This window comes from Bison bison, unplaced genomic scaffold (genome assembly GCF_000754665.1).
Source record: "Bison bison bison isolate TAMUID 2011002044 unplaced genomic scaffold, Bison_UMD1.0 scf7180017864128, whole genome shotgun sequence".
NCBI classification, from domain to species: Eukaryota; Metazoa; Chordata; class Mammalia; order Artiodactyla; family Bovidae; genus Bison; species Bison bison.
In genome coordinates, this window is record NW_011494700.1 from 493,812 (window position 1) to 516,179 (window position 22,368).

The 22,368-nt window shown below is 40.8% G+C and overlaps 1 protein-coding gene across 17 annotated transcripts in view; it reads right to left on the reverse strand.

Moving 5' to 3' along the window:
• Nucleotides 1–22,368, reverse strand: part of KLF12 (Kruppel-like factor 12) — a 528,361-nt gene that overhangs the window by 75,747 nt on the left and 430,246 nt on the right. For all 17 annotated transcript variants that reach the window (XM_010839655.1, XM_010839659.1, XM_010839654.1 and 14 more), the window contains one exon: nucleotides 13,336–13,398. In XM_010839655.1, the coding sequence (XP_010837957.1) occupies nucleotides 13,336–13,398 (63 nt within the window). The remainder of the gene's footprint in view (nucleotides 1–13,335; nucleotides 13,399–22,368) is intronic.

The following is a 22,368-nucleotide window of genomic DNA, read 5'->3' on the forward strand; positions in this document are numbered from 1 at the left end:
CCCTGGGATTTCTTTGGAAGGAATGATGCTAAAGCTGAAACTCCAGTACTTTGGCCACCTGATGCGAAGAGTTGACTCACTGGAAAAGACTCTGATGCTGGGAGGGACTGGGGGCAGGAGGAGAAGGGGACGACAGAGGATGAGATGGCTGGATGGCATCACTGACTCGATGGGCGTGAGTCTGAGTGAACTCCGGGAGTTGGTGATGGACAGGGAGGCCTGGCGTGCTGCGATTTATGGGGTCACAAAGAGTCGGACACGACTGAGCGACTGATCTGATCTGATCTGATCTGAAGTATCAATTATATTTTGATGATGCTGCCTGCAATGCAGGAGACCTGGGTTTGATCCCTGGGTTGGAAAGATTCCCTGGAGAAGGGCAAGGCTACCCACTCCAATATTCTGGCCTAGAGAATTCCATGGACTGTATAGGCCACGGGTTCGCAAAGAGTCAGACACAACTGAATGACTTTCACTCACTCACTCGGACATGACTGAGCGACTTTCACTCAATCACCCACTCACTCACAATGTGCATATCAATAGACATAACCTCTCTCTACCCTTGTCTTGTTTCAACCACCCCTCACACACTTTTTTAAGTTCCCTGAATTTTCCAAATGTGTCCTCATCCCAGGGCCCTGGTGTGAGTTGTCTCGAGCACCTGGACGGTTTCTCCCATACACTCACACAGTTGACTCCTTTTCATGCATCTCCTAGCTTATGTGTCTCCTTCTTTCAAGAGGTGTTTTTTCTGACCAAGCCCCTGGAGTCAGGATACCCTTTCCAGGCATCCCCAACATTACCCCTGGCTACACTTTCATCTGAGCACTTCTCACCTCCAGACACTTGCTAGTTATCTGTCCTCCTCTACTCCAGGAGGGCAGAGGCCCGTTTGTCTTATTAAATAGTGTCCCCAGAGTGCAGCAAAGTAGCCAGATCATTGCATGTGCCATAACTTCACCGAACGAGGGAACAAATGAATGAAAATGAGTATTCTAGAAAAGTGATGATCCTATCGAGTAAAAAATAACAAAAGCCCACAAAACTTCTGGAATATCAAAAGTGACCAGGTGTGCAAGTGACATAGAAGGTAAACACTTAAGATAGTGGTTTAGTTGCTCAGTCATGTCTGGCTGTAGCCCACTAGGCTCCTCTGTCCATTCCTCCCAGGCAAGAGTACTGGAGTGGGCTGCCATTTCCCTCTCCAGGGGATCTTCCTGGCCCAGGGATTGGACATGCATCCCCTGTGTTGCAGGCAGTCTTCTGCATTGCAGGTGGATTTATTACCAACTGAGCCAGCAGGGAAGCCCGAAAAAACAGAAATGGCAAGCCAGGCCCACAAAACAGGTAGACAGAAAAGAGCTTCGGCAAAAGCATCCTAGGGCAGCAGTAGGATTTAGAAAACAAGAGAAACAGAGGGACACTCTGACTGTGAGCCCCACTTTCTAAAAGGCCTTGGTGATGTCTTCTGGTATTTTTTTTTAAGTCTCCCCCCACTTCCTTTCTGTGAAAACCAGCGTCATAATCATCTACAGCATTCAGTCAAGTCTCCCATTCAGCAGAAGAAAGAGGGGCCAAAGTGTAAATTCACACAAATATTGTCTTCATATTTTCTCCCCTTTCCATGCCAGTGAGATCTGCTCTAGTGCTCTGGGAGGTACCCTCCACATAGGCTCTTATGTGAAGAGCGCCCCTTGGGGTTGTGCAACACGGCCATCCCAGAAAGAGAATCACCAGGCAAAAGTGGCAGAAAAAATGGCACCAGTCATGGCTGTCTGGACTTCCTTAGGAGGGAGGATTTTCCGTTAAAAATGTCCCAACAAGACAAAAAAATGTCAGTGCTATCGACAGCCAGTTCCTGAAAACAAAAGCAAAAACCAGCTACAGGGCAGATTCTTGAGGCTGGGCTGTACTGGGTTCTAGGTTTGGTGCAACCCAAGGGAGTCTCAGGACCCCTCACTCTCAATGGTATTCCCAGGATTCTCTGCTGCCATCAAAAGTTCTCCCTCCTACCTGTGTCTTCTTGAGACTCAGGAGACCGTCAGCCGCACAATTCACTGAACATGCAACCTTTGAGGAGCTCCTGAGGTCATATTTGAAATACGTGGCATGGATTATGAAAAAGACATTCTCTATTAGCCAGGCTAATAAGGAATCCTCCAAATAACTGAGACCACATGGGCATTACAGAGGACTTCCAATGACTTTCAAAGACTTTACAGACATTTTCATGATCAATTACAAGACTCTTGTTCACAAAAGCCTACCAGAGTCAGCAAAATCTCATAGGACATACTGGCTCACTACCAACAGGGAAGAGGAGAGAATGAGTCTAGTCCCTCTTAGAGGAGAGAGTGAGTCAACCAGAAGCATTTTTAGTTTTATGATGATTCCACCTCCACGACTCCTTTCCGGATCACCCCAGGAGCCCAGCACACCCACCATTTACCAACGTCTACCTCTAGGTGGCAGCAACTTCCTTCTGTTCTCAACACCCTCGCCTTTGGCCTTTTGTTTCATTGTCACTATAATTCCATCCTCCCTTCTCTTTCTCAAATAAACACTTCACAGCCTGTAAAGTTTGGGGAAGATTACTGTAAGCCACTTGCACTGTAAGAAACCAGTCTATTCTTTCCGTTAAGCGACAGGGTTCTTCAAAGAGTCTGAAATAATTCAGGTCTAAAGTGAAAGATAATAGAAAGTTATTTTCTTTCTTCCTCCAGAACTATCAACTATATGCTCTAAGGAAAGCAATGTTTCTTTTTCTTTACAGTCCTCTAAGGAAAAAGGCAAAGAGTAGAAGAGTGGGAAAACAGATGGAACTGGAGAGATTTCTATTTTATAAGAACATTAATTTACTCCTATGGGTAATTTAAATCATTGCTTTCTAAAAGATCTAACCCAACATGTCCATGTAGGAGGCTGGAAGGGAATATTTACTACTCACAGAGTTGGTAACATACATAATGTGGAGGTGGTGGTGGTTGTCAGCTGCTAAGTCATGTCTGATCCTTTGCAACCCCACGGTCTGTAGCCCGCCAACCTCCTCCAATTTCCCAGGCAAGAATACTAGAGTGGGTTGCCATTTTCTTCTCCAGGGAATCTTCCTGATTCAGGGTTCAAACCCGCGTCTCCTGCATTGGCAGGTAGATTCTTTACCACTGAGCCACCTAGAAAGCCCAGGGGTGCTACCCTTCTGTTAATTTGGCCTTGGTAGAAACAGAAGTAAATTGGCCACATCTGTAACCAGGAAAGCTATCATTTCTGCTTGGATGTAACACCTGCCCTTCTTGGAGTATGTATTTATCCAATGTATCTAACCACAGTCCTACCTAAGCACACTCACCTGCTCAGGGTTCTAAATTATTAAAGTTAGGAAGGACCCAGGACAGTCAAAGTACTGGGTTGGCAAAAATGTTTGAGTTTTTTCCAAAAGATGTTACAGTCTTTCTGGCCAACCCAATACCTTATCACTTCGTTTGGGGTTATAATAACTGCTAGGTGTATCAAAAAAATCATGCAGGCAGTAGAAAAAGATTCCTTTTATGAACAGCTGGCCTTTAGCTATGGGTTAATACCTAGGGTTTATAAAGCACTTTCAAGGTGATACTATGATGAGTATTATCTCTGTTGCACTCTTCCCAAGACCAAATTTGAATAGTTTAGGTCAGAAATCATTCATTCATTCAATAGAAACACTGAGGTGAAGGAAGCAGAAAGTCTGATTTAGTGTAAGTGACAAATTTATACTAGAACCTAAGCCTGCAGACTTCAAGCTTTATTCATTTCCTAGGAAGCTCCTCTGGAGAAGGCAATGGCAACCCACTCCAGTGTTCTTGCCTGGAGAATCCCAGGGACGGGGGAGCCCGGTGGGCTGCCGTCTATGGGGTCACACAGTCGGACACGACTGACGCGACTCAGCAGCAGCAGCAGAAAGCGCCTTTATCTTTTCACAATAGCTAAGTGTGCTTGGTTTTAAAATATTTGAAATATACCATTCAAAGTAGAATTTATGTAAAGTTTAAAAATAAAAAACCAAAAAACTCAACATTCAAAAAATGAAGATCATGGCATCCTGTCCCATCACTTCATGGCAAATACACGAGGGACTGAGCTACTGAACAGCAACAATAAATAAGTGTAAAAATTGAAAAAAAAAAAAAAGTAGGGTTTCTAGAAAAATGGATGGCTTGAGGAGATTAGGATAAAGCTAGTGAGTTTTCAGAATGAATTCTATTAATACTTTGGCTAAACACTTCTTATGCTTTGAACATGTAAGAGTAAGGCCTGGGAGAACCCATTTATTTTTATTACTAAATTTTACTTACTAATCGTAGGACTGCCTTCGTCATCCAAAATATAGGAAAAGACTAACTCCAAGGAATAATGTTGAAGTTTTCTGGCCTGGAGAATTCCATTAAGTGTATAGTCCATGGGATGGCAAAGAATTGGACACAATTGAGTGACTTTCACTGTTCATCAGCTGCCTTTAGTGGTAGCTTCTAGCTCACTGGTAACATGGCAAGTGGATGGTGCTGGTTTAAGAGGTAGCATGTTCCCCATCACTGTGTGGTACCAGCACCTCCTCTTCCTTTGGGAAATCCCTCATCATGTGTGGTTTTAGTGGGATTGATAACCAAGATACCCTACCCTCATCTAGGTCAAAGGCTGGGCACCTGCGTCAGGTTGGGCTGGGATGATTGGACTCTGGCGTCCTCAACTGTGATCCAGGAGCTGGGGCTGTCTCGTTCCAAGATTGCACCTTCTTAATCAACCTGCTTTCAGGTCCTGCTCTGCTCCCTGGGTTTCCCAAGGACCAACTCCTCACTTTTTCCTTTGACTCCATAACGCACCTCACGTCCTTCAACACCTTTCAAGTACATTAGACAGACTCAGTCGGTTTCCGTTACTTCCAACCAAAGAACCTCACCCGCTAAAGGAGACTGAACTGAATGAAAACTGAGACAGAGGTAATGGCTACAGACCACAGATTCCAGCAGGGTCCTCAGCTCTTCAGCTACCAACTGAGGGCTTATGTGAAGCAGCTGTGACTAAAACCTGTGTGATGCTGTTGCGCTCAGATGCTCAGTCGTGTTTGACTCTTTGTGACCCCATGGACTGTCCCCCGCCCAGCTCCTCTGTCCATGGGATTTCCCAGGCAAGAATGCTGGAGCCGGCTGCCATTTCCTTCTCCAGGGGATCTTCCCCACCCAGGGATGGAACTTGCTTCTCCTGCATTGGCAGCTGGATTCTTTACCACTAGTGCCATCTGGGAAGCCTACGTGTGATATTGGTTGGCTGTAATTGGTGGGCAAATAGGTCACACACTATCTATTGCTATCTTAAAACTGATGAAATATATTCATTATGAGGATACTGGTCGTTCCTTAGGTAATCTGGTACTCTACTTAGAAATGTAATAAATGGCCAATTTGAAGGAAAGCACTAAGAAACTTTATGAAAATCTAGCAGTCAGCTGATAAAAGTTATAGTAAGATGATATCTTATTTGATTTTTAAATGGCTAGTTCACTGTCCATGTGTCTATAGAGAAATCTCCATGGCTAGAAAGATGATACTGAAAATATGACTGGCAGAGGAAAATCAAAACAAACCCACTTGGTACCCCAAGCATTCCCACAAGGGAACCCCCTTAAGATTTATGATCTGAGCAATATTCCCAGCATATTCAAGAACACACTAAGATTTCTGATTGGGTCCTAACATTAAGTTATTATTCTTTCAAATATATATTTAGAAGTCAGGTTTGACTAGCTAACCCTTTAGCCCAAATGTATCCACTGAAAAATTTGTGGAAAACTAAGAAAGACTGTGGCTCCTGTGGATAGATATAAAATAAGACCTTCCATCATTTTGGACTTCCTTGTGGCTCAGATGGTAAGGAATGTGCCTGCAATGCAGGAGATTTGGGTTCAGTCCCAGGGGTTGGGAAGATCCCCTGGAGAAGGAAATGGCAACCCACTCCAGTATTCTTGCCTGGAGAATTCCGTGCACAGAGAAGCCTGGAGGGCTACAGTCCATGGGACTGCAAAGAGTAGGACATGACTGAGCTACTAACAAATGTAACACTTTCATCGTTTTAATGTCTTACATTAATTATCAGAGAACTTATAATTCTACTATCAAAGATGTATCTTTTTTTTTCATATTGGGACAGTTTTTTTACCTGCATCATTCATTTGTTGTTTAGTTGCTAAGTCGTGTCTGACTCTTTGCAACCCCAGGAACTGTAGCCCGCCAGGCTCCTCTGTCCATGGGATTTCCCAGGCAAGAATACTGGAGTAGGTTGTCATTTCCTTCTCCAGGGGATCTTCCTGACCCAGGGATCGAACTTGGGTATCCTGCATTGCAGGCAGATTCTTTACCATCTGAGCCACCAGGGAAGTCTTATTCATTACTGACTCCCCAACCCCCTTATCCTCCCTGTTTCATTACAACATGACCGTTATTTTAAAGGTCTACATCTGAAAAGTTTAACAGGGACGGGACTGTGATAGAGAATAATGCCCACTGTACACCTGAAAACTGTACAAAGCTGTAGTTTTAGTAGCTTTCCAAGATTCAATCACGATTCCTGATTATACCTTTAAGCTAAGAAACAACAACTATATGAAAACTATGCTACAAGTCCCAGAATTACAAACAAGTCATTTTCTTGCTTCTTTTCTTCTGCTTACTATGGATTTAATTTGCTCTCCTCTTTCTGGTGTCCTAAGGTAAAAGCTTAATGTAACTGATTCTAGATCCTTCCTCTTTTATAAAATATGCATTCAATGCAATAATTTACTCCTAAGCTCTACTTTATATGCTTCCTACAAAATTTGATCACCTGTGTTTTCACTTTCATTTACATCTAACCTTTAATCAAACAACATGGGTTTGAAATGTGTGGGTCAACTTATATGGGGATTTTTTTCTATAAGTATGTACTACAGTACTACAAAACCTGAGGTTGACTGGAACCATACGTAGGGAACCATGGAAATGCAGGCCCAACTATAAAGTTATCCATAGACTTTCAACTACACGAGGTCTGTCAGTGCCAATAACCCCACTTGTTCAAGGGTCAACTGTAGTTAAAAGTATTTTTAAATTTCTCTTGAAATTTCTTTGACCTGTGCATTATATAGAAGTATGTTGTAATGTCTCTGTGTATTTTTAGATTTTTCTAAAGTCCTTTTGAATACTGAACGAATATGGGACCATATTAAAATGAGTTAATACAAGGACTTCCATGGTGATCCAGTGGCTAAGACTCTGCCTTCCCAACGCAGACGGCCTGGGTGTGATCCCTGGTTAGGAAACGAGATCCTACAGGCAGCAACTAAGGCCCGGTGCAGACAAATAAATTTTTACAATATATATAAGATAAAATAAAACTAGTTAATACAGTAGAGATGCTTTAAGACACAATAGTACCACACATAGCTCCAGGGCTAAGATGCCAGGAAGAACAGAGGGTATACTGACAGGCCGAGTAATATGGTTCTGAGCAGCTGGTTGGTAAAAACAAATTATGAATGGACTTTTAATAGAGAAACAACTCAAAAGTGGTGACCTTTTAGCTCAGCAGAATCTTATAGCCTTAATTCTCCCATAATTAAAAAATGACCTGCTTTAATTTTTTTCCCAAATCATCTTTATTGTGGTTGAAGGAATACTAGATACAAAAATCAGCTGATATTAACAGGTATGTGAAACATTTTTATCATGACTGTTCTTGCTGCAGTTCTGGGTAACAGAGAATTAAAGAAAATTAGACCAATGATCATTAAGGGAAATCTCAAACACAGCACACAAGTTTAAAGTATACATAATGGTCACCAAGCTAAATTTGAGGAGCTGGTGGAAGTCATGGAGGAATTTACTAGCTGACACTGGATTATAACATAAGAAAAGAAAGGAATTTGAAGGGATTTTCAATGTAGCATCACTGTGGAAGCTTCTTTGCATTGTAATTCAGTGAACAGAGAACTTGCAAACTGCTTTATGGTTATATAAACTGCCGCCCATTTTCTGAATCTGTTATCAAACACTGGAAAGAACATGCTTCCAAACTAAATCTAAAGGCAACCTGCTGTTACTTATTTGCCAACACGTATGGATTAAAAAAAAAAAAAAAATGAAGACCAGGCAGGCATTCTGGGAACTGGAATCTTCACATATTAAAATTGAGACACAGTATCATAATTTTTGCCCTGTAAGTCAAGAAGCAGTGAAATGCTCTGGTAATTAAAGTAACATAGTCAATATTATCTATAAATAATGAGCATGCAAAGATCTGCAAGATGATGAGTAAACATTTTGGCAGGGATCAACTGCCACAGATTGGAAGGGAAAGCAATGTCTTTATCAGGCCTTTCTTCTTTCTCTCCCCCATCACATCAAGCTCATGGGAATTTCCCAGACAAAAGCCTTCTGCTTAGCTTGTAATGAATTAAACATCCATCTGACTTAATCTTTAGCATTTCTCTTGCTCTGCCCACAGGTAACTAACTGCCACGGAGCAGAAAGATGGCTGGACAGGAGTGTAGAGAACTGGGCTTATGCCCGCATCTGACAAGGAACACATTTCTGTCCTTGGATCTCCATCTCTGTGTCTGAAAAAGTGAGAAGTTGAATTGAACTTGATGACGTTTACAGTTCAAGCGGCTTCCCTGGTGGCTCCAAGGTAAAGAATCTGTCTGCCAATGCAGGAGATGTGGGTTCGATCCCTGGGTCAAGAAGATCCCCTGGAGAAGGAAATGGCAACCCACTCCAGTATTCTTTAATGGGAAATCCAATGGACAGAGGAGCCTGCAGGGCTACAGTCCATGGGGTCCCAAAGAGTCGAACATGACTGAGTGCCAAAAACAACAACAAAAACGACAGTTCCTTTTCAGCCCCACAACTGATAACTACTGCATTCAGAAATGTCCTGTCCCCCCAACACCCTTTGAAGAGCTAGTTCTATCTCAGCTTTCTCAAAGGTTTCCAGTAGCAACCACTTGAGTGCCTTCCTCTATTAAGGCAAAAAGTTTAAACAAGAAGCAATGTTCTTATTTTTATGACCAAAATCCATATTAGTTACACTGTTCAGAAAGATTCAATGAAGTCATGTCTAACGTTTGCAACTATATGCATATAAACATTTAAGTTCACTGTAGCACAGCATATCCAACCATAAAACATCAAAGTGTGAAAAGGCTCTTCCTACCCTTCCCTAAATTGGTGACACAGAACTTTTTCACTTCCAAATGTGAAATGTGATCCACACCCAGAATGTGTCATAATTGGCATGGATATGCTATTAAAACTAGAGCTTCTTTTGCAGACAGCTACATAACATCTCAGGCATGTTGGTAAGAAAGGAATCATAATTGAGACTGGTGGTGACAGTATCCGGATCGTTAGAGAAAATTAATCCTATTTTACTAATGGCAATTCCTATTAACAATGCCTGATTTTGCCATCATAATATAAATAGTCTAGAGTCTCTACTATGTGACACATAACTCTGCACAAAACAGCCCCACGCAAATGTTTTGGGTACAGAGCATAACCATGACTACGCCGTCATCAAACAACCATATACACCCAAGTCTTTGAAAACTTTTGGATTGGGGCCGGATGGAAGGAAAAATACATAAAGAGAAGAAAAAATAAAAAGCAAAAAATGAGGATTTTGGAATCCTCCCACTGAGACTGGCAAGTTTGGAGCCTTAAATCAACTTCAATGTTCATTTCAGAGATATTACCCAACAAGCCCCGCCCTGTCCTGGTCCAACCTACACATTCACACCAAACACGTTTGTACATTTCAGACTCTAGAATAGCTCTGGGGATAAAAGCGCTGAAAGATGACTTGGAAACAGCCACTCTTTGTGAGTTTGGTATCAGAATACGATAGTTTCAAGCAAAAAGACCTGTGAAGAAGAAAAGTCTACCTGTAGATTCAACCCTCTAAGAAGATTTACCCCGTTTCCCCTCATTTGCCCCACAAGGAGCAAACTATTTTTGCCCCTGTCATTATCATATGCAAGAAAAAAAATAGCATTGCAAGAAAAAAATAGCAAATGCTCTTAGTTGTCGGACAAAGGAAGGCATGAAACAAGAGCTGTGACACATGACACAGTGAATGAAATTCATATGCTGAACCTCAAACACTTCATCAATCCTCAGATCAACAAATATTACTACAGTGGAATGGCAGAGAGGGGAGAGTCATTCTGATGGGCAGAGTTTATGTCTGGTCTGGATTGCTACCGCTGATTAATTGAATATTAAATGAGTTGTCCGATGACCTCATGTTTTTTATTAGGGTGCTAATATATCTTGCAAGAAGTTCTTACTGCCATTCCTTAATCCTTGAAAGTTAGCAGATACCTCTAACAGACATCTGTCACCAGACCCCTTTACATCCTCGTGCTTTCAGCTCCTTTCTGGTTACGTACATTTTTTAGCTATATTTTCTTTCCATCCAGCAGGTCTGTTTGTCTTGAACAGACATTTTTTTCCACACATTTCTTCAGCTCCAGAGGAATTCCTGCCACAGGAATGAGGCCAGGGGATGGACACTGCCTCTCATATTAACATATGCGTAGAAAAACACTACTTATAATGTTAAGCCATCTTTAGTCAATAATAAGCATTGGTTTGAGACCTCAACCACAGCCACTGACATTTACAATCTACCAATTGTCATGCATTCCCTAGGCATAACTTACAGGTTCAAGTTTTTTCATCTTTTACTGAGATTTAATTGTTTATATGATGAACAATATTTTTTAACTGATTGGAGCACTTGCTGACTTCACCCAACACCACTTATATATAGTACTTGTGGATATAACTCAAGCCAGAACCAAGTTAGTGTTGAATTTGGTATCTAATTCTGTAAATTATCCCGAAACTTCTGTTTTGGAAAGAGCAACTATCGCTTTCATATCCATGGCTAGCAAGAGTATTTAAAACTTTTAGATCTTCAGAGAGAATATTTCACAAAGAAATAGCAACAGTTCATCACTTAAGTAGATGTAGATGTTATATGATTCATTGAGCTTCTTCCTAGCTTTCCTATATGATTTATTTCCATATAACAGTTTCATGATATTTACATAAGAAAAATTCAAGGTAGTTTTTGCAACAGGATTTGTAACTAAACTCACAACCAAATAAGTTAGAAATGTCTCCAGGTCTTTGTATCTGTGTTTCAATCAATAAATAAAGCACTTTGTCAGGACTCTGTTTTTTCTACTAATTTTGAGCCTTTACTCGAAAACCTTCTTGGCAATCAGTTTTCTGATAATCCTTTTCCGTCTTTATATTTTTTCCCCTTCCATACTGTCCATTCCCAAACTAGTCTTAAATAAAGTTGATAATTATTCTCCTCTGGATGTTGTACTATGAACGTATATCTTAGAGCATTATCCACATTTTATTATGTTATTTGTATTATATAATATTGTACATTATATATATGTGACATCACACTCACACACACTCACACACACACATCCTTCAAGACAGTAAGCCCCATAAAGACAGAAACCATGTTTTATTTATCTTTCTAACCTAGTGCTTGGGAGTATAAATAAATGTTGTTGAATAAATACAAGTTGAATTTTCTCAAGGCTAGTATTAAAGATCCTTTTTGTTTTTCATGGATTACTTCTCTGCAGATAAAACTGGTTTAAACTTACTAACCAAATTATGTGCTATGAATTAGGTAAGAACAAGTTATTGTTACTCAAATACTCCAGGATAAGCAAAGAAAAGAAAATGTGTTATGGACTCAGTGGTGCACATTTAGCCACTGAAATATAAGATGCAGAAACTGGGCCTCTCTCCTGACAACATGGCACTCTACCCATTAGCTTACGTCACTCACTTTGAGCGTCCAACAATCTCTATCTGTAGTGAAGTTTCTTCAGTATGATGTGCTTTGGACTAAAAAGTAAGAGCAATTCCATGCAGTCAACAAAGAACCTGGTTTATCCCGTTCCTTTTATGTAATGGCCATCAGCGTTATTATCCTCTCAGCTTTCCAGGTTTGACAGGGAACAATACGCTTTAGTGATTGTGAAAAATAGTGATTGTGAGGGATGCCCCAGCTTTTACACAGTGTGTAAGCAAATGGCTGCTTCCTCTGTATTCCATTTCCCCCTCTGTGAAAAACCAAAGCATAATATTTAACAACAAGATCAAGCTATTGTGAGGGTTAATTAGATTTAATGGGGGAAGGGAGGGGAGCTGATTAGGCACTATTCAAATTCAAAGAATCATTATTTTGTGTCTAAAAATAATCCTCATTTAGGAGTAAAATTAATTTGGAAGCTCAATCTTTGGTAATCATCTTCCCATACTTAAAAAAAAGCCATGGTTTTTAATCAAAATCCCACTCTAACCACAATTCAATCAAGTAAAAAATGGAGACCTGTGAATTTCCATTCACCTTTGTAGTAAGACAGTACACGATTCAATTCTTTTTCTTTTCTTTTCCCTCCCTCCCTTCCTTCCTTCACTTCTTCTTTTTTTGAAGATATACTATGTGGGGAAAGGTTAATTTTGGAGAATGAAGTAATGTAAACAAATATGGATTTTATTAATAAAAATATATTGAGTTTTGTTTGTTTTATATGAAATATTTGTGAAACAGTTTAAGTTTCCTCTTTAAAGAATCAGTAGTCAGGACTTCTTTGGCGATCCAGTGGTTAACACTCTGTGCTTTCACCAGAGGGGACAAAGGCCCACATGGCCAAAAAAAAAAAAAAATTAGTAATCAATATTCTGTGGTTAAAATAACTTTTCAGGTTATTTCTGGTAAGTTTCATCTCTATTTTTGTTCAAGTGAAAGATCTTCATATTCCCCAAATTAAAAAACAGATGCCTGGATATTTAAGGCTAAGGCTAGAAAAAGGGCATCTAAATAGTAATCATCAAATTTAATGTAACAGATTAATTTATTATGAAAATTTTCATGAGAAATAGAAGTTGGTACCTGAGAAAAATCTGAGTTGTCTAAATCTTACTAAAAAACATAGTGTCTTCAAAAAATGGGACACATTCTTTAAAAATTTAACAGTTGATAATCCTGGGAAATATGCCATATCTATTTGGAAAAAAATGTTGCACTCAGTATTTGGTGAACGAAGACTTTTGGCTGGAAAGGAACTCTATTCATGTTTGTTTAGAATTTTCCAAAGGAAAGGGAAATAATGTAGCTCAGGCAGTAGAAATATATTCTCTACAGAGAACCAGGAATAATTGACACAGCCCTATTAAAAATTCCCATAGAACTTATAAATTCTCATCACTTTGACTGTATACTCACCAAGCAAACTTCTGATTATTCATTCGATTTCCCCGGACCCTTGATACTGGGGACGGATGTACCCTGTAGTAGGTAGATGAGAATAATCCAGTCATTAAAAAAGCATTTTCCTGATTACAAGTGAACAAAAAGTGATCTGGCTTATAAATGATCTCTTTCAGATTAGCTTAATGTAGAATGGCCCACAACTAAGCACCTCTTAGTAAATGAATGCAGTTCAATTCCTATGCCTACAGACCTGCAGTCTCTTTCCTTTTACACCACTTTTAACATAACAAGCATTTGTCACAATGTTCCCTGTGAAGCTCCCGCAAAGCAGGACCAGTTTTAATAAGTTGATTCATTCATTCAGTCCAACAAAAAGTTACTGTTGCCAACCTAATCCCTGCCAGGTTTAGGAGTGCATAAAAATAAAGTAAGGTCTAAGGCTGACCCTCAACAAGCCCTTTCTGCTACCTGTTCCCACAAGAAGGACACAAAGAGACAGTCTAAAAGTGCACATTCCCTCAGTCAACTTCTAGATTTAAAGCCCTAAAGTAACATAGCAAAGGAGATCGGCATACACCCTCCCCAAATATGTTACTTTGGCATAATGATTATTTTGATTGAAGGCAGCCACAAACACAAACACGGGAAGAGCTCTCTACCTTTCCTCTATAAGAAAATTTTAATTTGAAAAGGTCTTCCATCTAACAATTCCCCTATCAGGAAAAGGAGTACAACATACAACTCATCCCTAGAAATGGTATTGAGATGAGCTGGCATAAACAACCCTTATTTACCATGAGTTTCCACCGCCCCCCCCATACACTTCCTTGCTACCTCCCTAAAATGCAGCCCCCTAGACGCCCAGATGCCCTTGTCTTTTGACAAAGCAATACTCCACAATTTTTTTGCCTTTGTTAAAGTGGTATGTAAATCCCAAATTCTAACCACCCCTTTGAATTACTCATCACTGAGTATTCCTGCAAGCATGAATGCATGTTTTATGTGTAAATAAGCTGTTCTTGCCTCTAGCTAACCTACCTATTATCAGTTTAATCTGCACACCTTCAGACACTAAATTTGAGAGGTCAGAGGAAAAGATTAACCCCCATCCCTTATACTACTGTGCTGTACTAAGTCACTTCAAGTCAGGTCTGACTCTTCGCAACCCAATAGACTGCAGCCTGCCAGACTGCACTTTGCACTCAGAAGGTTTATTTCTTCCAACATTCCTCCTCTGTCCATGGAATTTTCCAGGTAAAAATACTGGAGTGGGGTGCTGGCCCCTTATAGTAACTTCATCCAAATGCCCCGGCACAGAATCTGTGGGAAGAAGGATGGGTGAGTAGTTATCTTTAGGTGAAAGGTCTTCTATATGTGATGCTCTCTAGCCAGGCTTTGAAGGAGGCCATGTCAATTCAAATCTTTAGCTAAATAATGGGGAAAAGACAGTAAAGACCATATTGTTGTACAAGCTCCTTGGGTTGGAGTCATCCACTGGAAATGCTTGAAATTTCTAGGTACTGCTGATGTCTTCCAAGCAGGAGTTAGCTACTGAACCTCCATGAACCTCCACCTCTTTGTGGGTCACCTACTGGCAGCACAATTTGCTCCACTTCCTGTCCCTGTGGCCAACTTCCTGCTTTCTTCTCTCTTTACCAGGTACTTGTGAGATCTAGGCAGTGCTTAGGCTTGTGCTATCTTTACCCTTTAGATCTCAGTCATTACTCTTATTCACAAGACAAGAAAGTAAACCGGGATTTTAAATAGGTCTTAAAGTCCAGTTAGAATCAAGAGCCCCAAGGTTCATTAGAATCCCCGTTCTCCACAGTGGCTCAGTAAGTGAGAATCATTTCAAAACAGACAAAACAGTTCTAGCCCCTCTGAAGGGCCAAATCCAGTCTTTCTGTAAATCCAGAGCCAGACTGCACTTTGCACTCAGAAGGCTTATTTCTTCCAACATCCCTTATTAACATTCTTTTCCTCACAGCCCTTCTCAATGGCTGCTGCAGCTGAGCTGCTCAGCGCAGATTTCCTGCTCCATGTGGGGGAGGGGATGTTAATTATGCAGAAAGATGGAGAGCGGCCAGACAGCCCCTCTGGTGAACTGTCTCATTCAAGTACGGACCACTTCCTGCTGTTTTGCAGCTACAAGGATCACCTGTTGGTCTTGGCATTCGGCCAACCTGGGGCCTAGCGGAAATGACAGACTCAGCTAGAAATGAAAGCCAGCTCATATTCCAGTACCCCAAATTGGGGACACAGTGAACAAACATGCAATAAAAATGCACAAGAGTTACACACAAGGTAACAAGACTCTTTTTTCCCCTGCTCTCTTTTTTTCTTTCAGTCTGTCAGCTTGAAATACAATCATGAAAATGCAAGAGCTGTGAGCCAAAAAATGTCTGTCCAGTTAAAGTCCCCTGACCTAGGGGAAAATGAAGGAAATCCTCTTGAGCCTTGTCTACATTCCCCCTGGGGTGTCAGAATCCTACTGCCTGAATACAGTTTTAACAAGTAATAGCCCAAATACCAGAGAAGGCACTGGCAACCCACTCCAGTACTCTTGCCTGGAGAGACTCCCAGGGACGGGGGAGCCTGGTGGGCTGCCGTCTATGGGGTCGCACAGAGTCGGACACGACTGATGTGACTTAGCAGCAGCAGCCCAAATACACACACGTTCTTTAATTCACTCTGCATCCTTTAAATGTTTACTGCATATTGATTCCTCCTTAACCTTACTTTTAGTCATCATGATAATTCTACGAGGTGAAGTTTGATAGTATAGAAATATTCTCTCACTAATGCGTCTCATTGCATGTATCAGTGGGAAAAAAAATGGGTCTGTTTAACCTATAGCTGGGCTTCCCAGTTGAGGCAGTGGTAAAGAATCTGCTTGCCAATACAGGAGACACAGGGGACTGTGGTTTGATCCCTGGGTTGGGAAGATTCCCTGCAGTAGGAAATGGCAACCTGTTCCAGTATTCCTGCCTGGAGAATCCCATGGACAGAGAAGCCTGGTGGGCTACAGTCCATGGGGTTGCAAAGAGTCAGACATGACTGAGCAGCCGAGCACACACACGCAACTTACAGTACAATATTCTCTAGGTAACTGTATCTTTTAGCAAAACTCTATTGACCCACAGATCAACACTATAAGCAGTTAATTTTTATAACTGTTTAACCTCTTCAAATAATTCCTGATTTTGTGTGATCAAATCATTTTAAAGCTTTTTACATCAAAATGGTAAAATAAGAAAGGTTTTTTCCCTTCCCAAAGTGAGTAAACTGATAACTCGGAGCTTACTTTATTTGAGGAAAGTAGACCATAAATTTGCATTTCAGCTACTTGCCAAATTTCATTTCTTCAAAGAAATACGCTGTATTTCTGTGTGCTCTGTCTTTAAGTGGTGACACTTCTTACCATCGCCTACCTTCTTTCCACATATAGCAGCCAGGCAGGTAGCAAAGTCAAAATCCCAGTAGGAGAAACCACCGTCTAATCTGCATGTCATGCATTATTCATGACCTCCTGATTCCTGCACCTGCATCTAGGCAGGAAGCTTGCAGGGCATGTTCATTACTCTTCTCTTAGCCTCACACAGGCTCCATTACTGCTAAGCCACTTTGTTCTCTGAGGGTTTCAGGCCTTAGTACTAACCACTGGATAGGGAAAGAAAAAAAAAAATCACCAGGCTGCAGGAAAGGGCAAGGTTCGTTGTTGTATAACATGCATTTAATCCTACAACGTGCTCTTCTAAGACTGACAGTTTATGTCAGATGGAAATGCTCCTATTTGGTGATTTACATTACACAAAAAAGGAAGCTATAACATTAAGGCCATGTACACCAACTGTTGTATTTATATACACTTACTCATCTGAGGCAGACAGCATGTTTATAATTTTACCCAACACAAGGCTTAATTTAGCTTTCTTGCTAAGCATGTGAGAACTTCTTAGATACCTTCTTACACAAATCCGTCTTCCTTCTTTGGGTATAAGCACTGAAAGACCTGACCCTCAAATCTTGTATTGTAATGACTAACATTTATAGTTAATCAAGACAATGTGATCGCTCCTGTTTTTCAATATTTTGCTGAACCTACCTGAATGGCTGGTGGCTGGCAGCAGGGTGTGAAACCCTGATCCCCAAGGCAGAAAAGCTGTGACAACTTAAATCCACTCTTAAGGCCCCCAGTGGAATTGAAATGAAGTGCTAGAGACAGCAAACTATGTAAGTGCCTGGGATTGAATCCCAACTCCACCATTCACCAAAGGCGTTATCTTAGGGTAAGGTACTTAACCTGTCTGACTTTCTGTCTTCTCATCTGCACCAGTGGAGGCAGTAATACTGGCCACCTTCTAGCTTTGTGAGATTTAAGTCGTTAATAATGTTAAAGTGTTCAGAACAGTGCTAACTACCCAGGAAGCAGTCCATACATGTTAGCTATTATCACTAGTAGTGCTGAGACTGAATTGGAAAAGATATGAAGATAAAACTGGAATATCCAGTTAATTCCACAGGACTGAGTTAAATGTGCTCTACAAGCCCACAGTCTTGATTACAACGTTTATACCACTTCCCTCAAGGCAAGGAAATAAAGAGAAATAAACACCTATAGAGTAACATGAACCAAATACTGTGGTTTCTAAGGTACGGCTTCCTCTTTGGTATCTTATTTTGTCTGTTCTTTATGGACAGTAGCCCTCTAGGCTCCTCTGTCCATGGGATTCTCCAGGCAAGAATACTGAAGTGGGTTGCCATGCCCTCCTCCAGGGGATCTTCCTGACTCAGGGATCAAACCCATATCTCTCTCACATCTCCTACACTGGCAGGTGGGTTCTTTACCACTAACTGGGAAGTCCTATTAGAAGACAAATCTTCTGTAGTTTTAAGTCAGTAATCATAGCATACAAAGTCACTCTCACTTACTAAGCCCTTACGAGGTGCAGACCATGCTAAGTATTTACTTTAGTCACATTATCTTACTTTCTCCTCATCATTAATATCCACATTTCACCTTTGAGAAAATAAAAAGGTTTAGAAGAGTTAGTAACTTGCCAGAGTTGCAGGGGAAAAAAAACAAAATCAGATCTTGGACACAGGTGTGAATGACCTGTCTTCCTCCAGATTATCATTCAATTCTTGTGAGCGCACAGATATTCCCTCCCCTCTACCCCCGAGGTTGCAATAAAGTGAATTAGCACCAGGGGCCTTAATGAACCTCAGCATTTATTTAAGCCCAACTGAACATTCTACAGTATAAGTAGATGGTCTTCCTGGCACCGAGCTAAATATTAAGCTTTCAGGGACTCATCAGAAATAGCATCACAGTCATATACTTTGTTCTCCCTTTAACTCTTTGTGAAAATTTCTTATTAGTGTTGCCATTTAAATATATAATGAACAACACATGAGTTCAGCTGATCTTACTCACAGCATCAACTGTCTCGCTATTCACACTGTCTGCACTGTTCCCTGAACCCAGGGTAGGCAATTTGTGAGCTAAGAGGCTGGAAGCAGACACGAGCAGCCATAACGAACTGAAGATACATCTATTCTCTCCTGGCTGACGCAGTTGCTGTAACACAACCATAACGGAGCCATAACATAGCTTCATATAACATAACCATGATGTTGCTTCAGTGGAGCCCCTATGCAGCAGCAGCCAGGGCTTTCATGATGAAGCTTATACCAGCACACCGCACAAAACAGTCCGTGACCAAGCGAGTATCTCGTGATGTGCATGCACAGTGGTGTAAGTGATCTCAGCTGTTACACAACCCTGCAAAGTCACTGTCTACAGAACATGGGGTGAGAGAGCTTGACTGGCGCCTTCTTGATCACATCCCCACAATGTGTCAGCTGGAGATGGTAAAAGGAATCCACTTCCTCACTTCCCATTGTCCTGAGAATCCAATCCCATTCAGCTTGTGACCACAGGTGTCTGATGAAACCATCTTTGTTATGGTCATCAATGGCCTTCATGTTTTCAGATCTAATGGGTCAGTCTCAGTTCTTATCTTCTCAAACTCTCCATAGTGACTCACCTAACTGATTACTCCATCCTTGACCCTACTCAGCATCAGTGACATTTTTCCAGTCTTCTTCCTCCTCTTTTTTTTTTTTCCCTTTGCCTGAGCCTCTTCCTCCCATTCTTCTGAACTCTAAATGTCATCATTGTCTGGGGATCATTTTCTCATGATTTTTCTACACACTGTTTCAACTCACTCCCTAGATGAAGGAGTCTCCAAAATAGCTCCCTCATACCCTTAATCATCTCATCCATCTTTAGGCCGTAGTTACCATCCATACAATAATATCTCCAGGATTTCGATCTCTAGTACTGTCCCCAAAGCAGTGCCAGGCAGGATTTTGAATCCCAACCAACTTCACCCTTTAAAAAAATATATTCCTTTCCATATCTTCCCAGGCTCGAAAATAGCAGCTTCATTAACCCAGTTGCAGTCCTGAAATAGTACTTGAGTCATACATGCTCTCATGCCCTATATGTTAGAGAGGCTACTTAATCCTGAGAAAAATCAGAAGAAATTATTTCAGAGACCCAAAAAATATTTATTGTGGGAACTGCTTATCTAGTAAGATTAGAGATTTTCATTACAAGATCCAGAGAAAGTGTTATAGACACATATTTTCTCTTCTTAAATTCACTTTTGTCCTTTTTTAAACTTTTAAATTTTATATTAGACTATAGATGATTAACAATGTTGCCACAGTTTCAGCTGCACAGCACTTTTCTCCTGTTATGTAATTCAGAGCCTGTACTTTTTTCCATAAATTGATGCAATTATTTGAAAAAATACACACTTTAACAACTCAGTTTGCTACATCCGTGGAAGAAAAGATTAATTTAGAAATAACTCTACAATTATTTGTAAGTACAGAATTTTCCTATGTAGAATCACAGGAAAGATCATTTTAAAAGTAATTCTTGATATTCTATTTACACAAAGTTATAATGAATACAAGTTCTCATGATTGTTCAGGTTACTCTGGATGATTTCATCATAATATATTACACACACACACACACACTACTTTTGACCAAATAAAAGCATGAGCATGACTCCAGTATTTAAACTATATAGGCCCTTTCTGTTCTTAGTTTTCATCAAGTCAATGATAAGATGACCATTAGGAATGTCATATATTGTTTGAAAGTTCTTTTTCCCCTCATTATACTTCTCTCTCTATGCAGAGCTACTGATGTTATTTTTAGGAGTGAAAGTCGCTCAGTTGTGTCTGACTCTTTGTGACCCCACGGACTATACAGTCCATGGGATTCTCCACGCCAGAATACTGGAGTGGGTAGCCGGTCCCTTCTCCAGGACATTTTCCCAATCCAGGGATTGAACCCAGGTCTCCTGCATTGCAGGTGGAGTCTTTTATCAGCTAAGCCACAAGGGAAGAGTAGGCTAAATTTAAATATCATAAGGAATTAACATAATCATTTCTTCACTGATAATTTTAATAGTAAAAATTTTATTAAAAATACAGTGTTTTAGGACTTCCCTGACAGTCCAGTGGTTAAGACTTCGCCTTCCAACACAGGGAGTGTAGATTTGATCCCTGGTCAGGAAGCTAAGATCCCACATGCCTCAGGCCATAAAAACAATAACATAAAACAGAAACAATATTGTAACAAATACAATAAAGATTTTTAAAATGGTCCATATAAAAAAACCCAAAACTTTAATAGTGACACTGAAGATTCTCCTCCTTCTCTCTTTTGCCCTGGATAGTGAATGCTCAACTCTAAGAAGCTGGCCCCAACCTTTAGGTCTAGGTCAACTTGCTGGAAGTTCTGATAGCCCGAGGGTACTTAGCACACATTGACTAAAGATTCCATTTGTTTATATGTTTAATTTATGTTGTCTGTCTCTCCAAGTGGATGATGTGCTCTAAGAGGACAAGGGAGCTTTTCTCTTTTTACTCATTGTCATAACTCCTTTACTTGCCATGAAGTAGGTGCCCAATAAATAACTGCTGGAGTGTTAGCCCCATTTCCCTGCTGGACCAGATCTATTAGGACAGATGCCAATGGCTGTGTGTGTGCTCAGTTGTGTCCAACTCTTTGCAACCCTATGGACTGTAGTCTCCTCTGACTACAGGATTTCCCAGGCAAGAATACTGGAGTGAGTTGCTATTTCCTCCTCCAGGGGATCTTCCCAACCCAGGGATCGAACCCATGTCTCCTGCACTGGCAGGAGGGTTATTTACCACTGAGACACCAAAGAAGCCCCATGGCAATGGCTATGTCTGCCTAAGTCGCCACTGCATGTGCAGAGCTTAGCACAACGTATACTGCACACAGTAGGCATATAATAAAAACTTGTTAAGCAGTGAGATGTGAGAAAAGGATAAAATATTTTAGATTCAGACATTTTGCTGAACCTCTCCAGAGCACCTAGAGCTCCAATGTGCTCAGTCACTCAGTCATGGCCAACTCTTTGTGACCCTGTGGACTATAACCCACCAGGCTCCTCTGTCCATGGAATGCTCCAGGCAAGAGTACTGGAGTGGGCTGTCATTTCCTTCTCCAAGAGTTTCAATAATTGATTAATATTAACTAAATTCAATACAGTTTCCTTAACAGCTACTATCTACTGAAGTGTTGTGGAGAAGAGGGAATCTTTGCCCTCAGGCTGTTTGCACTCTAGTTGAAATAAATAGGTAGCAACTATCATAAATTAGTGTAGGAAAATTAAAAGGGATTTTAAGTTTTACCGGAGTGAAGAAGAGGTTAAAATTAATTCCAACTATAAAATAACAGAGAAGATTTTTGAGGAGAAGACCTTTAGGCTGGGCATGAAGGAAAAGCAAAAATTTCATCACTAGAAGTGGATGATTGCAGGGACTTCCCTGGTGGTCCAATGGTTAAGACTTTGCCTTCCAATGCAGGGGGTAGGGGTTCAATCCTTGGTCAGGGAGCTAAGATCCCATGTGCCTCATGGCCAGAAAATCAAAACACAAAACAGAAGCAATACTGTAGCAAATTCAATAAAGGCTTTAAAAATGGTCCAC